The sequence below is a fragment of the Copadichromis virginalis genome, linkage group LG18 (genome assembly GCF_057382275.1).
Source record: "Copadichromis virginalis isolate Kocher_CV1m ecotype Utaka linkage group LG18, C_Virginalis_male_GT1.1, whole genome shotgun sequence".
Lineage (NCBI taxonomy): Eukaryota > Metazoa > Chordata > Actinopteri > Cichliformes > Cichlidae > Copadichromis > Copadichromis virginalis.
In genome coordinates, this window is record NC_140635.1 from 2,597,386 (window position 1) to 2,613,499 (window position 16,114).

General features: G+C 41.5%; 1 protein-coding gene across 1 annotated transcript; it reads right to left on the reverse strand.

Moving 5' to 3' along the window:
• Window positions 1-12,400: 12,400 nt before the first annotated feature.
• LOC146686906 (immunoglobulin lambda-1 light chain-like) lies at window positions 12,401-15,458 on the reverse strand. Its single transcript, XM_085440151.1, has 4 exons — window positions 15,060-15,458; window positions 13,397-13,708; window positions 13,190-13,264; window positions 12,401-12,836 (listed from the first exon to the last, which is right to left on the reverse strand). Exons 1-4 carry the CDS (start codon window positions 15,196-15,198, stop codon window positions 12,688-12,690), a joined length of 675 nt encoding a protein of 224 aa, XP_085296277.1. The 5' UTR covers window positions 15,199-15,458; the 3' UTR covers window positions 12,401-12,687.
• Between the last annotated feature and the right edge of the window lie 656 nt (window positions 15,459-16,114).

Sequence of the window (16,114 nt, forward strand, 5' to 3'; positions counted from 1 at the left end):
GGAGAGTCCCAGAGTTTTAAGCCCTGTTGGGAGTGGGACTCTCCACCATTTGACCCTAGAACTGAAGAAGCTTCTTGGATGAGAGGTGAAACATCTTCAAGAAACTTAAAGACGTCCAGATGCTTTTTTTCAAGTGTCTTAGAGTATGATGACCTGAATGACAGAGAACCTTCACAGACATATTGGCGAGAAAGGGCCCCGCCCAGGCCACAGACATGTTGGACATCCTCATGTCTGTGTTCTGTGCTGAGTGGAAATCCAGGTCTTCTTGATATTTTGCCCTAACATGGCAAAAAATTACAAAACCAGTTTGCAGGTTCGCATGTTGGTCTGCGATCAATCATCTCTGCTGGAATCTGAGGCTCTGAGCCTAAACTTTTTACTGCTGGTAGTGATGTGTTGTTGTCAGTGTTGGTCAAGTTACTTGAAAAAAGTAATCAGTACTGATTACTTCCCCAAAAAAGTAATAAATTACTTTACTGATTACTTATTTTCAAAAGTAATTAATTACTTAGTTACTTAGTTACTTAGTTACTTTTTAAAAACACGATTTACAACCTGAATAGGTGATAAAGCGATAGATCTTTCAGCCCAATTCTACTTTTTCTACATAATCCTTCATACAAAATGTAATTGTAGCGGTAGTCTACTGTTCCCATAAGGCTGTGTGTGGGGGAAGCTTCCGGGTTACGAGTAAAGTTGGAAAATATCACCCGAACACGCTGCGTCCAGTGTCATCATTTATACGTGGTGTCAGAAGTGCGAACGGAGGTCTCCACAGTTTTTTCTTTTTTTGAGTACAGTACGGTGCAGTTAACTGCGAGAGAAGTTTTCGCATCGGTAACCCGAACAAGACCGGCATGCAGGTGAAGCGCGGCCGAGGCTGTGAGCGGCGCTAGCAACAGGGCACGTGTGCGCGCGCGGTCGAGCACGAGCCTCACATGTCGGAGGGAGGAGACGGGGTCGGCGCACCGGAAAGCTTGGATTCTGAACGCGAGGAAGCCAGAGATCCACACATCACGATGGCGACCACGGTACCAATAACACCCCCAGAAACATTTGACTTTTCTCATCCTGCCAAATGGCCAAAGTGGATCAGAAGGTTCGAAAGATTTCGCATTGCAACCGCTCTTGATAACAAATCAGACGAGTATCAAGTTAACGCACTCCTGTACGCTATGGGAGACGCTGCTGCTGATGTTTTGGCAGTTTTACCACTGTGCGATGCAGATAAAAAGAAATATGCAACTGTCAAAGAGGCATTTGAAAAACATTACGTAGGAAAACATAACGTAATTTTTGAAAGAGCACAGTTTAACTCCAGATGGCAACAGGTTGGGGAAAGTACAGAGTCGTTCATAACTGCTGTGCACAAACTTGCAGAAAATTGTGCATTTGGAGCACTCAAAGACAAACTCATAAGGAACAGAACTGTAGTGGCATAAAAGACAAAAGACTGTCCGAGCTGCTGCAAATGGACTCAGAGTTGACTCTTGTTAAAGCCATTGAGAAAGTTAGGCAGAGCGAAACGGTAAAGAAACAACAATCAATACTTCACTGCAGCGCGGCAGTGGAGAAAACACTGAACATGGACACAATACGGACAAATACAACACGCGGGAAAACGCAGACGTGGCAGAAGAAAGAACAAAAGCCAATCAAGCAAAGTGGAAAGGAATGTGGCCGCTGTCGTCGCAAGAACAAACACTCATGGAAAGAATGTCCAGCCAAAGAGGTACAGTGTCGAAAATGTCAGAAAAAAGGGCACTTTGCTGCGGTCTGTCGCAGTAGTGAAGCTGCAGCGCTACGCGAAGTGACAGAAAATCAGAAAGATACAGACAGCGAGGATTGTGTGTTCTTGGGTGAAGTAGAGACCGGGAGGTCACAGCCCTGGGTGCAAAAGGTCAAGTTAAATGGGGGAAATGTATATTTTAAACTCGACACAGGGGCGGATGTTACATCTATTCCAGAGGGTTTGTACAGTCCAGACAGGGATGGTAAGCTGCAGAGACCCAGAAAGAAGTTACTAGGGCCGGGCAGTAACCCACTCAATGTTAAAGGCTGCTTCGAGGCACAGCTAGCAGTGAAAAGGTGCAGTGTTTCTCAAGACGTCTACCTTGTGTCAGGTCTAGTACAGCCACTGCTAAGCAGGCCAGCGTGTGAGGCCTTGTGTACAGAGTAAGCACAGTAACGGAATCGGTGACAGATTTCAGGGCAGCATACCCAGACGTTTTTAAAGGTTTATGCGTGCTGAGGGAGCCTTATCACATTGAGCTAGAGCAAGGAGCTGTACCAATAGCCCTATCTGCCCCAAGACGTGTTCCTCTTCCCCTCAGAGATGCAGTGAGAAATGAGCTGCACAGAATGGAAGAAATGGGTGTTATCTCCAAAGTCACTGAGCCTACAGAGTGGTGTTCTGGCATGGTAGTGGTCCCCAGACCAGCAGGAAAGCCCCCCAGAATATGTGTGGACCTCATCTTATCTCATGGGATTACAGTTCACTCTAATCACAGATCACAAAGCCCTGGTCCTCTTCTGAGCACAAGAGGCCTGGACGACCTGCCTCCACGCATCCTGAGATTCCGCCTCAGGCTGCTGCGCTTTACTTTCACCATTGTCCATGTTCCAGGGAAGAACCTCGTCACTGCTGATGCTCTCTCACGAGCACCGCTGGCGGGGCCTCCTTCTGCTGGGGCATCTTCAGCTGGAAAAAGAGGTGGAGGTTTTCATGCACTGTGTAGCTTACCATCTCCCAGCCACAGATAAAAGGGTGGAGGAGATAAAGCTGCTGCAGGAAATGGATGACCTGTGTAGAAAGGTGGTGTATCAATGTGGGACAGGCTGGCCAGAAAAAGGTAAACTAGATCCAGAGTTAAAGGGGTACTGGCAATACAGAATGGACTTCAATCTAGTCCATGGTCTTCTCATGAAAGGGAAGAGACTCGTGATACCACCTCAAATGAGAGCAGAGGTTTTGTCACGTTTGCATGAAGGCCACCAGGGCGTTTCAAAATGCAGGGCCAGAGGAAAAGAGTTGGTGTGGTGGCCGGGCATCTCAACCCAAATACGTCAGATGGTAGACAGGTGCGAAACATGTCAAAAACACAGGTTACAGTGCCGTGAACCAATGCTGGTGACTGACCGCCCATGGCAAAAAGTCGGCATGGATCTGTTCGAGTGGTCAAAGAAACATTTCCTGCTGATTATTGATTTTTTCTCAAGGTACATTGAGATAGCTGAACTGAGACACACAACAGCAGAGGTCACTATTAATGATATAAAAGAGGCATTTGCAAGACATGGCATTGCCGAGACTGTGGTATCGGATAACGGGCCGCAATTTTCATCAGAACAGTTCAAGCACTTTGCCAAAGAGTATCAGTTCACACATGAAACGAGCAGCCCCAGGTACCCCCAAGCCAATGGGGAGGCAGAACGCGCTGTTCGTACTATTAAAGACTTGTGGAAAAAGGACTGTGCCTTCAGCAGAGCACTTCTAGCGTGCAGGGCCACCCCACTGGAACATGGGCTCTCGCCGGCGCAGTTGCTAATGGGGAGACAACTGCGGACCACGCTGCCACAAGCTGTGGCAAAGCTGGTGCCAAAGTGGCCCGACCTACAGGCTTTTCGCAAAAAAGATGAGGAGGGGAGGCGTGAGCAGGCAAAACACTACAACCGCAGACATAGAGTCAGACCGCTTCTGGAACTATCGTCAGGACAGAAAGTGTGGATTACCACTGAAGGAACCACTGGAGCAGCAGTTGGACCTGCCCGTGCTCCCAGATCTTATGTGGTAGAGACAGATAGGGGTTTTCTGAGGAGAAATAGGAGCCACCTCAGACCAACAGGGACTTTTACCAGATCTGGTCGAGTGGTGAGACCTCCTGAAAGACTGGATGTGTAATTCTCTGAAGTTATCCATTCATGCCCTATTCAAAGCTGGGTTAAGCTGTTAGAGATGTTTATAATAATGTGTTTCATTTAAATGTAAGTGAACAAATGAGGGACGTGTATAATTTTCACATTTCATGATGCTCCCCATTTCTGTTCTAGTGAGCTGTTAGAGTTGTTATGAAGTATGTCTTTAGCTAAAAGGAGGAGGTGTAGCGGTAGACTACTGTTCCCATAAGGCTGTGTGTGGGGGAACTTCCGGGTTACGAGTAAAGTTGGGAAACATCACCCGAACACGTTGCGTCCAGTGTCATCATTTATACGGTAATCAAATGGAAAATTCTCTTTTTAAAACTAGTTTTATTAGTTTTAATCTTTTAACTTTATGCATCAAGCAAAAATTTAATTATATGCAACATTCTCTGACTGGAAGAAATTTGTTTAATATTTAAACCTATTTTCTGCACATTCCAGCACATAAAATAAAATATTTTTTGTGTTAACACTCACTCTTTCAAATAGATGCAAGTAAAACACATCAGAAAATAAATAAAGTCAAAGACTAGTGGTCCTTTTGCTCTATTTTCACCTGTAAAGCAGGAGTAGGGTAGGCGGAGGTCTGAGCGACCCAGGATCCCTGAGCATTTATGAATTATATTATTATTGTATGTATATTTGGTGTTGCTGTCCTTCTCCCTGTTTGCGTGTGTGTGTGTTTCGACGGGCGCCTTCAGGCCTGGTGGGTGTGGCCCTGCTGGCGGTCTGGCCACACCCGAAGCCACACACCTGCTGCTGATCAGGCCTCGTCGGGAGCTCCCACCGACGCGGGATCATTGCTTGAGACTCCATGTTAGTCACCCAGTTGTGCTTGGTTAGTGTGTGTGTATGCCCGCGGTTGTATGTGTCCTGCTTCTATTGTGTCCCCAGGAGAGGGGTGGAGTGCCAGACAGCAGCCAGCACGGGGAGTGCTGAGACACGGGAGCGGAGAGCACAAACACTGGGAGAAGACACGACACGGGAGTCTGGGGAAAGCACGGGGATTTATTGTTGTTTAGTTTCATACACTGTAAATAAACGCACTGTTTACACACAGAGCACCGCGCCTGGGTCCTCCTTCCCTACACCCCCATGGTCTGCCAGCCAGACCGTGACAATATTGTCCATTGTTGATCTGCACACAGCTGTTGTCACGAACGCCACACTTGCTTACGTCACTGTCATGAGACATTCTCGCAAAAAATCACGGTTTTAGTAACGCAGTAACGCAGCGTTCCTACGGGAAAGTAATCTAATTACCGTTTTTGCAATAGTAATCCCTTACTTTACTCGTTACTTGAAAAAAGTAATCGGATTGCAGTAACGCGTTAAAAGTAACGCGTTACTGCCCATCTCTGGTTGTTGTTACCTGTTTGTGACAAATAAAAAACTTGAATCCTCTCCTACTGGAGATCTTCACATTTTGTCTATCCAATTAAGTTGTTGACATCTGATCATACAATGTCCCACCTTATCATCTATTTCTAACTTTTTTTTAAAAACGTTTGCTTAAAGACCTTATGTCACGAGCTGCAGGGGGCAGACCGTGTGGAGAGAGTAGAGGACCCAAGCGCAGACAGAGGCAAGGAGACAAAACTGCACTTAACGAAAAGCGAACCTTTATTTAGGGCTGAAAATTCACAAAAATGCAAAACTGAGGGAAAACCTGAACATAAACTGGGAAACTAGGACTCTCACTGGGACTTCATAACTTACTGTGACCTGACTGGGAAACTGTGACAAGGGGTACATACAGAAGGAAACACAGACAACGCGACACTGAGCACAGGAAGACTGAGGACTTAAATACACACATGAGGTGATCAGGGGAAGTGGAGACACATGAGGACACAGCTGGAATGAAACATAATGACACAGGGGAGAGTAAAACTAACCACACGAACACAGAACATAAGACCGTTTTCAAAATAAAATAGAGAACATGAAGACTTAGACACGACAACAAAAGCTTAACAGACCTAAAACACATGAGACTGGACAAGGAACCACAAACAGAAACCATGGAGTTAGATGATATATAATCACTAACCTAAACCTCCACTAAACCCAAAATAAGAATAAACACACAAACTTATATTCACCAAACTAACATGAAAACGTCAAACCTACAAAATAAAACTCAAAACACTGGGTCAGAGACCGAGCCTGTGACACCTTCATTACATTTTCTTCATTTCTGTAATAATCTTAACACAGAAAATTCTATTACATACACATGAAAATATGCTTCACATCTTGTTTTATGCAGTTTATGCAACTTTACTTCCATCAGGACATTTTCACAAGAACATTCATTGTCCTCTTTTACTCCAGTTATACACAAACCCATTCTTTTACTGTTTATCAATCACAGTTCACTCAATATGAATTTCTTTTAAATAAATCATATACAGTGGAACCCCGACTTACGAAGTTAATTCGTTCCAGAGGGTCTTTCGTAGGTCAAATTTTTCATAAGTCGAAGCACATTTTTCCATCGCCTTTTGAGTGAGGCGGTGCTGGCTGCAGACGAAGTTCTTGGTGGAGGAGGAGGTGGTGGAGGTTGAAGAAAGCATACGTATGCATGTGTAACCCAGCTGGAGAAACGGGTAAAAATAAGATGAGCTTTATAAGGTATTTGTTTAGTTTCAGAATCATTCTTTTATTTGTTTTATTTTATTGTCACAAGAAGTGAAAAATGTGTTTATTTCCACACTTCCTGCTGTGCCTAGCAGGAGCTTTTATTTTGAAGGTTAACAGGAAGTTGTGTGTTTTAACATGGCGTATTGATACCAGCCATTCGAGGAAAAGAAAAATCTGAAGCTATCTTGATTAGCAGCAGAAACTGCCGCAAGGCTTCATAAAAGTTGTCAAAGAGTGTTCAGAAGTTATCGGCTAACATTTCAATAGTGAGTTGAATGTTAGACAGAGCTGCCGAAATCAGCAGAGGTGGCGGCTAAGTTAATAGTGTTCCACGTGTCTCGAGTACTACAATTTTTCAGGATGTCAGGTCTTTTAGTGAGCTTTGAGCTCCACGAGAAAAGACCAGTGATTCCAATTGATGGCGAGCCTCCCAGTGTGATTTCCAGGATCCAGATCTGCACAACCAGTCAGACGGCCAATGGTTTATCTGGTTTCTGGTAGGATTCCACCAGTCACCCCGGCTGGCAACAGTGAACGGATAAAAAGAGTGCACTCTAGACTATAAAAACACTAAGTGTGAAACTTCACCCTTTTTTTGCTGACTGACAGATCATTGCAGATCATTCCCTCATTCGATCTGTGTTTTGACTTGACTGACCCTACTCTATAAACTCTGAGGAACAAACTGAACTATAAGGTTGCAACTAGCAAATACTTTCAAAGGGACAATTTTAAATTTTTATTTTAAGGGCCCTAGTTGTTGTTTTGCTGTGAAAACTGTTATTGTCAAAGTCTGAAATTTCTGTGTGTTATGATTATTCGCACTCATGTCCAGCTCATCCCCGAATCTAGAGTGAGGTGTACTTACCCAGGAGTGGGTTACACATGCATACATACGTACGTGTACATGTACATAACATTATGGAATTTAATTAATTTTTTTTTCTTTATCTATGTCGTTACGTGGGCATTTTGCCGTATCACGGGCAGAAATATTGCCGTTAAGTGCCTTCGTAACTTGAACTTTTCATTAAATGGGGTCTTTGTAAGCCGGGGTTCCACTATTATAAAAGTCAGAGATGAAGAAACCGGTGCCTGCGTGTCTCATAACACACACAAACACACACACACACACACTCAAAGGACAAACTCTCAGAGGCTTAATTTTCAGGATCATAATACTGGTTAACTTAAACATATTTATATTTAATATTCTGATCTGTATGGTGCAATTATGCATAATTAATCTTCAGTAAGATCACATATAAATTATGGTTCTGTGTTCAAAGTTTACAACACTTGATGCTATTTCTCTGATTCAGAATCACTTGAAAGATGAGTTGATGACATTTCTTATCTCCCTGCATTCCTACAGACCAGATTATTTGCTTTTAACATATTTGGAGAATATTAAATGAAAATTGCTGTATTTTAGCCTCCTGTCACCACACCCTCTCAGCTGTAATAACAGGTGGCAGCGGGGGGGTCGGGGGGCTTCAATCTCTTTCTACCCCCAGGTCACATGACACTTTGCCAGCAGCATCATGCTGTGGTGGTGTTTTGCTACATGAGGCTGAGGTATACTTCACAAGGTGGCATGAAGAAGAACACTAATGTGGTTGTAGTGCAGAAAATCCCAGGACATCAGCCAGGACGAGGACATCAAGTACAACTTAAATGGTAAATGGCCTGTATTTGTATAGGGCTTTACTTAGTCCCGTGGACCCCAAAGCGTTTTCCTCTACATTCAGTCATCCACACATTCACTCACTGGTGACAGCAGCTACATTGTACCACGGCTGACCTGGGGCACTGACAGAGGCTCTGTAGGTGGAAGCAGCAGGTCTGACTCTGCAGTTTTCCTTAGTCTGCAGGAAAACCACCAGTTTGCTCAGGTTGTCTTTCAGGACACTTCTGTTGGCTTTTCATCTCCTTCCTGTTTACTTTCAGTCAGAGACTAAATCATGTAAAACTCATGTTTATTCTGAAAGCTGAAGGAGGCTCAGACCACATATCTTAATACAAGCTGCTTGTTCAGGACGACATGTTTCCTAAATTCTCTATGTGAGGATAAAGCACGACTAACAGGACTTAAAACCAAAGAGGGAATTAAAACCTTTCAACATCATGAAGAGAAACACTAAATGTACAACATTTCCTTACTAGCAGGACTTGCAGACAGTGGGAAGGAGCAGCTCTGTTTTTCAGGGAACAAACCTCTGACACAACCAGGTCAGGGCGGCCATGACCTGCTGGGTTTGGACAATTTCAGAACCAACTAGATGGAAATGTGTCCAACAAAATCAGCGTCCTAATGAGCCGCTGCTAGAAGGACAAAATCCTGACCTGACATCAGTCCAAGTGTCTGGTTAAATGTACTGAAAGGTGTTAAACAACAAGTGCTGCTGGAAGAGTTTTCATGAAGAGAACATTAAGACTGTGAATGAGGGATGGACTTTGACTCAGTTTGACACAATCTGTTTTTCTTTCACTTTGAATAAATGTTTTTGTGGGACTGAGGATACATTTGTTTACATTTGGAAGTTTGATGTCATCTGTTCCTCTTGTTTCTGTCTTAAAACAGGATGAAAAATCTGTTTAAACAGAAATAAATCGAATTGAATTTCTGACAGCAGTAAATAAAAATGGTCCCTGAGCTCAGTATGTTTGTGACTCTGAGATGGAGGTGAAACATGTGAAGCTGGGCTGTGGTTTACTGCTCTCTTCCTGTCACAGACACTGTTTGACATCTGTTCATCTGTTGGTTTTTGTTCAGGCTGCAGGGATCATTTCTCACTGTGGGGACCAAGCTTATAACAGTTACAGTAGTAGGTGGCTGAATGATCGCGTTTAACTTTCTCTATCTTCAACTCACAGCTGTTCTGTTTATTCATGGATGAGAAATCATCTTTCTGAGGATGACCGTAACCTTTGTTAAGCGTGCAGCTACCTCCCATAGGCATATACCCAATCACTCTGAATGTTTCTTTTTCTTTCTTTTGATACCACCATACTTCATTGACAGCACACTGTTCAGTCCCTCCACAGCTGAAGGAGACACTTTCTCCAACTCTCCTGGTCAATGTTAAATCGTCCTGAATCAGCTGTTCTGCTGCCATGGTAACCAGTGCTGTAGAGACACAGACAGATAGATGAAGGTTAGTGTGACAGTGTTTGTTACAGGTTGACTTTGTTGGCTCCTGATTGGCTGGAAACACTCACCTGAACACAGACAGCACAGAGCAGCAGCTGGGAGGAAAAGCATTTTGTGCAGTGGTGTTTCCTCTGGTGAACCTGGGGAGAAGTGGCGCTCTGATGCAGCTGAGGCCAAACAAGGACGAGCTGTGAGATCAGACGAGGGCCACGTGGTTTCTAACAGGTCCTCAAAGCTCCCATCAGCCCCTGCGGCCCACAGATAAGACTGCTGCTGCTGATTGACAGCTCAGCTGAAGCTGCTGTGGTTTCATCGTCTTCATTTCAATCTGACAGCAGATCCAAAAATCTGGGTCACATGATGCACAAACACTCAGAAACATTCATGTTGCTGTGAATTTACTAACACACACTGTTATCTGTGGTTTAACAGCTGTGATGAAAACTCTGAACGTACAAACTAAATATAACGAAACTATAAAGAAAAATACAAACATAAAAAATAATATTCTGTAAAAATCATTTAAAAGTTCATAAATTATAAACAAAGGACTTTAAAAGAATAAAATCTCATGAAACATAATTTATAGTCAAATTCTTTTTTCTTTTTTTTGTTTTTAAGGTTTTAGCTTCTGTGAAGCACTTTGAGATTTTTATCTTGAAAGGTGCTCTATAAATAAAGTTTTACTTACTTACTTACATGTGGTTCGGTTGTGTGTTTAAAATATGTTTATCTTTGTGAATCAAAATGAATAAATAATATTCACAGCATCTCATTTTTAATTGTTCTGTTTTATCGACGATGGTTTTAAGAATCATTCAAATGATGATCATCAATTCTAATATCTATAAACAGTAATAAAAACAGGGCTGTGTTTCACGTCAGCTTCATTTATTTGTAGCCATGGTTAGATTTCATCTGCAGCAGGCAGTCATCCACCTTTACACACACATTTACACAACAGTACAAAAGCAGGAATATTTGGAAACATCTCTGTGATCTCTATAAGACAAAAGGATGGGAGAGGCTGGTGTGGTCTCAACACTGTTCACAGTGTTTCCTTCAGTGCTGCTGACAGCGTCTCACAGCGTGCTGTGATACCTGATACCTTGTAAATGAGTCATTTACCTCAGAGCCGATTTTTAGGCTCTCGCCTTTAGTTCATGTTTGTTTTCATCACTCGTTGTCGTCACACCGAACCTCCTGTAACAAACTTCACTTAATTCTTCGCCATCGAGCGTCTGAGTTTGTCTGCGCCTGAGTCCACTCCTCCATGACAACATCTGTTTCATATTTGCTCTTTTTCACTTCATAGTAAATCACTTAACTTGTTAGAGATTATTTACCCTGACATAAAACACAAATCTGTGGAATAAATCTCATCAGATTTTATATTTGCATCTAAGATTTTAAAATCACAGATTCTTTAAAAGCATCACTAAAGTTCAGCGAATTTATAATTTGTCCTCCTGCACTTGTGTCAAATATGGACACGCCTTTGTCCTCATGAAGGTTTGCCTTCACTCAGACCCATGCCCTGCTGTTCCTACCATGCCAACATACAGACACATGTCAGGCAATGAGTTGGAATAAAGTTGAATCAAACCTTGAAACACAGAGATGGATGATATTTTATACCTTTCATTTATAAACAGTCAAAGCAGACGGGGTCATTTTTGAGCCCAAAGGAAAACCTGATTATTTGCTGCCAGTAAAAAACTTGAAGTAGTTTAAAAACAGCTTCCTACATTAACTTTGACATAAAGCCGTCTGTGATCATCTGTTAAAGCGACCGACTCTGGTTGTGAAACAATAATCACAATAACTGATCATTTCATGTATTTTTTACACTGAATTGATCGACAATTTATACTTTAAAAACACTGAAATGAAGTGGGGACATTTGTGACCCTGAGGACCACAGGTGTGTGGAAATCGGGACATTATGAGGGTTAAATCTTAATATTCATATCAACAGAATTTACAGCACAGCGTGGGTGAACTTAATAAATATTCAGCACTGGTTCAATCATCAAATTGATGAATGTTCTTTGTTTGAGTTGGTTTCTCTGTGCTGCTCTTAATTATAATAATTATGATTTCAGTTTTTAACTCAATTATATTATTTGTATAAATTGCACTAGTCTGAATAATTAAGCTGATTAATCAATGACACATTTTGATGAAACATTTTACATATTTATAATTATTAGAAAAAGATGGAAAGATGCTCAACATCCATCTGAACTGATGGTGTTTTGTGAAATTGTTTTTACAAATCTTGTCTTAATTTATTCCCTTTTTCAGTGTTTTTAAATCATAACGGTTCAACTTGAGTTCTGTGGGATTTAATGTTCAGACTTCATCTTGTATTTGTCTTTTGTGATCGTACTAAACATCAACTGTGTAACAGCTCTGAGTTCACACTTTGTTTCTCTCACACACATGAACACAGATGCTTCCTGAATAACTTGAAGCAGAGTTCCTGCTTGTAACTGTCGTTGCGTTATTAAAGTGAAAGCCACAGCTAACGGTGTGGAGGCTGCAGAGCAGAAACCCACACAGCCCGTCTGCTGCAGGAGAGCAAGTTTATGATCTGTGAATGCTGCAGTCACACAGGTTATGTATCACAGAAGAAATGAGAAGCATATTCTTAACATTCAAATCTTTATTTTTACTTCAGACAAATAACTACACTGTTATTTTGTTATGGTGGGATCTGAATGCATCAGCTGAGTTTTTCTGCAGAGATGTACAAAAGAAATCTTCACATAAAGAATCTACACTTTTACAAACACATCAAACATGTTTATTTGTACATTTATATTACAGAGTTTAAGATGATTAAATGAGAAAAGGTCAAATGCTCAGTAATGAAACATTGAACCAACCAGAAGTTAATTTACATTTCTGACTGCTGACTGGAGGAAATCTGATGGTGAGAAAAGGCGAGCAGGAAACAGTCAGTCAGCATGTGTGCAGTTGGTGGACGCTCCCTTGTTTGTGAGCATCATCAGCAGAGAGAGTCCACAGCAGTACACCAGACTCTTCACTATCAGCACTGTGTACAGCAGGCAGAGCAGCTTCACCCTGCACTGAGACTGGAAGGACACTGAAGGACAGACAGACACAAAGAGACAGACAGACAGTCGGGTTATTCCTCTCAGATCAAGGAGAAAAAGTCCAAATAGAAACAGTCACAGCTTCTTCTTCAAGTGGATGAATTGATGTAGTGTTTGTGTCCACTTGGGGGCAGAAGAACTCCACAAGCAGCTAACAAACTGATCTCTGACATATTATGGTCTGTCTGCTGTTTGGTGCTGAGCAGCTAGTGTACAGTGGCTTTATCAGAGCTTGTTGGATGAAGATTTGATCAATTAGTGCAACTTTAAGAGCCTAAACTTGTTCCAGCTGCCTCATTGGACATTGGAGCTGTCCATGCAGAGAGGCAGCAGGTGATCTTACAGTCAGCTGGCTGCAGAGCTGGCAGGTCTGCTGGCTCTCTCTCTGGAGGACAGGAGGCTGCTGGAGCTGGAAGCTCTGAAACAGAAAAGGAGTCAAATGTTTGGAGCTGCAGTGAGAAATGTCAGTCCTCTGCTGCTCTGCTCTCTTTGACAGCATCTCCACATGAAGCTGAATCACTGCTGAACACAGTCACCAAGCCTTCATTACCTTGTTGTGTTCGGGCCTCCACTGTGCCCCCCTCGTGCTTCACCCAGCAGCTGTATTTATATGTGTCAGAATGGCTCCCATCAACCATCCTGATGGCAATGGTGCGTCCCGCCTCTCTGAGCTCCAGCTGCTCTCCCTCAGCAGGGGGCAGCTCCTCCGCTTCTCCGCCGTTCTTCTTCTGTCTTTTCCAGGAGAACTGGACCAGAGGAGGAAACATGGCTGAGGCCACACACAGCAGGGAGCTGTTCCCCTCCAGGTGGGCTCTGGATGCTGCTGGGTACACGCTCACCACGGGCTTCACTACCTGCTCATCTGAAGTTTGACAGCAGCAACAAGCAGCACAGACACACATTCACACAGTCAGCAGCAGCTTCCAGCACTGCACTGCATTCAGTCTGATCCTGGAAACTACATGGACTCTGATCACTAAACTACTCATCAGCACAAAGTTCACTACATACACTGGATTCAGCTTCATATCAAACACAGTCATCACCTCATGTCATCATGGCTCACATGAGGAACACTCAGCATGTTTTTAAAGTCAAATTAAATTCAGTTTAATTCGTCATGTGTTTGCTTTTTATTGTTTTATAGAAATTTAGTTCAGTCCAATTTTAAAATATTTACATTTGTCTTGATACAAGTGAAAATATATTTTTCTTATTAGTCCTTAGACACGAGTTCTAACAGAGATCCTCTTCTGTCCAAAAGTAAATTCATCTTTTTTCATATTGTTTTGTACTATTAATAAAATTAAATATCATTTCACAAAATTCAGTTCAGCAGATAAAATTTCCATTCTTCTTGTCTTTGATATATTTTACCATAAAGACCATATTTGTCTTTCAGACTAATTTATTCTTAAATATTTTTGTGTAAAATTGGAAAAGTAATGCAGTGATTATTTTAATTTATGTTTTTATTCAAATAAAAAACTGTAGCAACTATTTTAAAACACTAAAACTGAAATGGTGAATAAAACTTTTTCAATAATATGAAATATACTTCATGATATTTTTAGTCATAAAAATAAAAATTATATGACAAAATATATTTAATAAAAATTTGTCTTGAAAAGTATTTTGGAAAATTTAAGTATTATTAACTTTTTATTGTCACGTACAAATCCACACACACGACTTCATCTCAGAAATAAATATCAGAGTTTAACGATGTCAAATTCATCCTAAATTTATCTGTCATATCATTTCTGAGTTTTCTAATCAGTATCTGTTTTTATAATTCTATTTACCTTTTTGAAGCAGCTACATGAATGTTTGACTATTAAAAAATATTTGTTCCTCAACATAAAGCAAATATTTCCTGAAACCATATTTGTTGTTAATCTATATTAATTTAATTTTAACATCAAATATGATCTTGTGTTAAAAACCAGCAGAATCACTGAGAGGATCAAATCCTAAATATTTGTAACATCACTAATATTTGCAGAAATAAAGAATAACTTTAGTTGTTCAGTGAGATTTCAACATGTTTTCAGAGATTATTGAGCTTTTCTTATGTAACAATGGCTGCAGATGAATTCTCTACTAATGATGAAAAACTAACATGTAAAGCCTGAAGCAGCACAAACTGACTTTAAACACATTTTCAGCTTCTACAATAAAACAACTGAAGGAAAATAAATGTTTGTTCTTACCTGTTACATACAGTTTAGTTCCAGAGCCAAAGATGAGGTAGTCATATCCTCCCACAGTGAGACAGACTGCTACAAAAACCTGTCTGCTGTTGAACGTGTCAGCTGAGGTGAATGAGTCCAAATGAGGAAGCAGGATCATATTTCAGCTCCATGATGTGTTTCTCTAATGTTCATATCAACATGACTGTCTCTTCTTCTCTTTTCTTTTAGCCACACTAGCAGCACGGCTCTGATGTTAATGTCAGTCTGTTGGTCAGTCCACTACTTTAGTCCACATGAAAACAGAAAATCACTATATAAGCACCAGTCCATTTATCCCATCAATGATGCACCACTACAATGAAACATGCTGCTGATAGGATCATGGTTTGGCCCATCTGGCTCACCATCATCAATCACACAATGAGTTTTGAATTCTAGCAGCAAATTGTAAAGAAAACTATCAGAACATCTGTCTGTGAACTGAATCTCAGGAGAAAGTGGGCCATGCAGCACCACAATGACAAGAAAGGAAAGATCGATGGTGGGTAGGCAGCAGAGGATCAGGGGACCATAACACCATCTTACACAGTTATTAACTAATGAGCTCATTGACTAATCTGAAACATCATTTTCAGTTTTCTGACAGCTTCAATGGAATTTCAGCTCACAGTGGATCTGCAACAATTTGTTCTTGTTCAGCACCACGGACAGCCCATTAAGGGCCTAAAGAACAAAAAGCCCAGAGACAGACAGAGAGGGAGCCAAGTCAGACACTGATACTTAAAAATACACATTGAGTAAAACTTATTCATTATTAATATTATCATCACTCATGATATTTATGCTAAATGACTCACCATTTATTCAGTCACATCAGGCCTGTGTAAAGCTTCAATCTCTCATGCTTGAGTGCTCAGATATCATGACAGGATCAACAGCCTCTCAAAACAGCAACGCTATCAGGGACTAACAGTTTTAGCAGTTTATACAAAATGTCATTCAGACTGTAAGCCTCTCTGTTTTGCCAGCAAGCCACCTTAGTGCAATATTACTTTAGTTCCTGGACATAACAT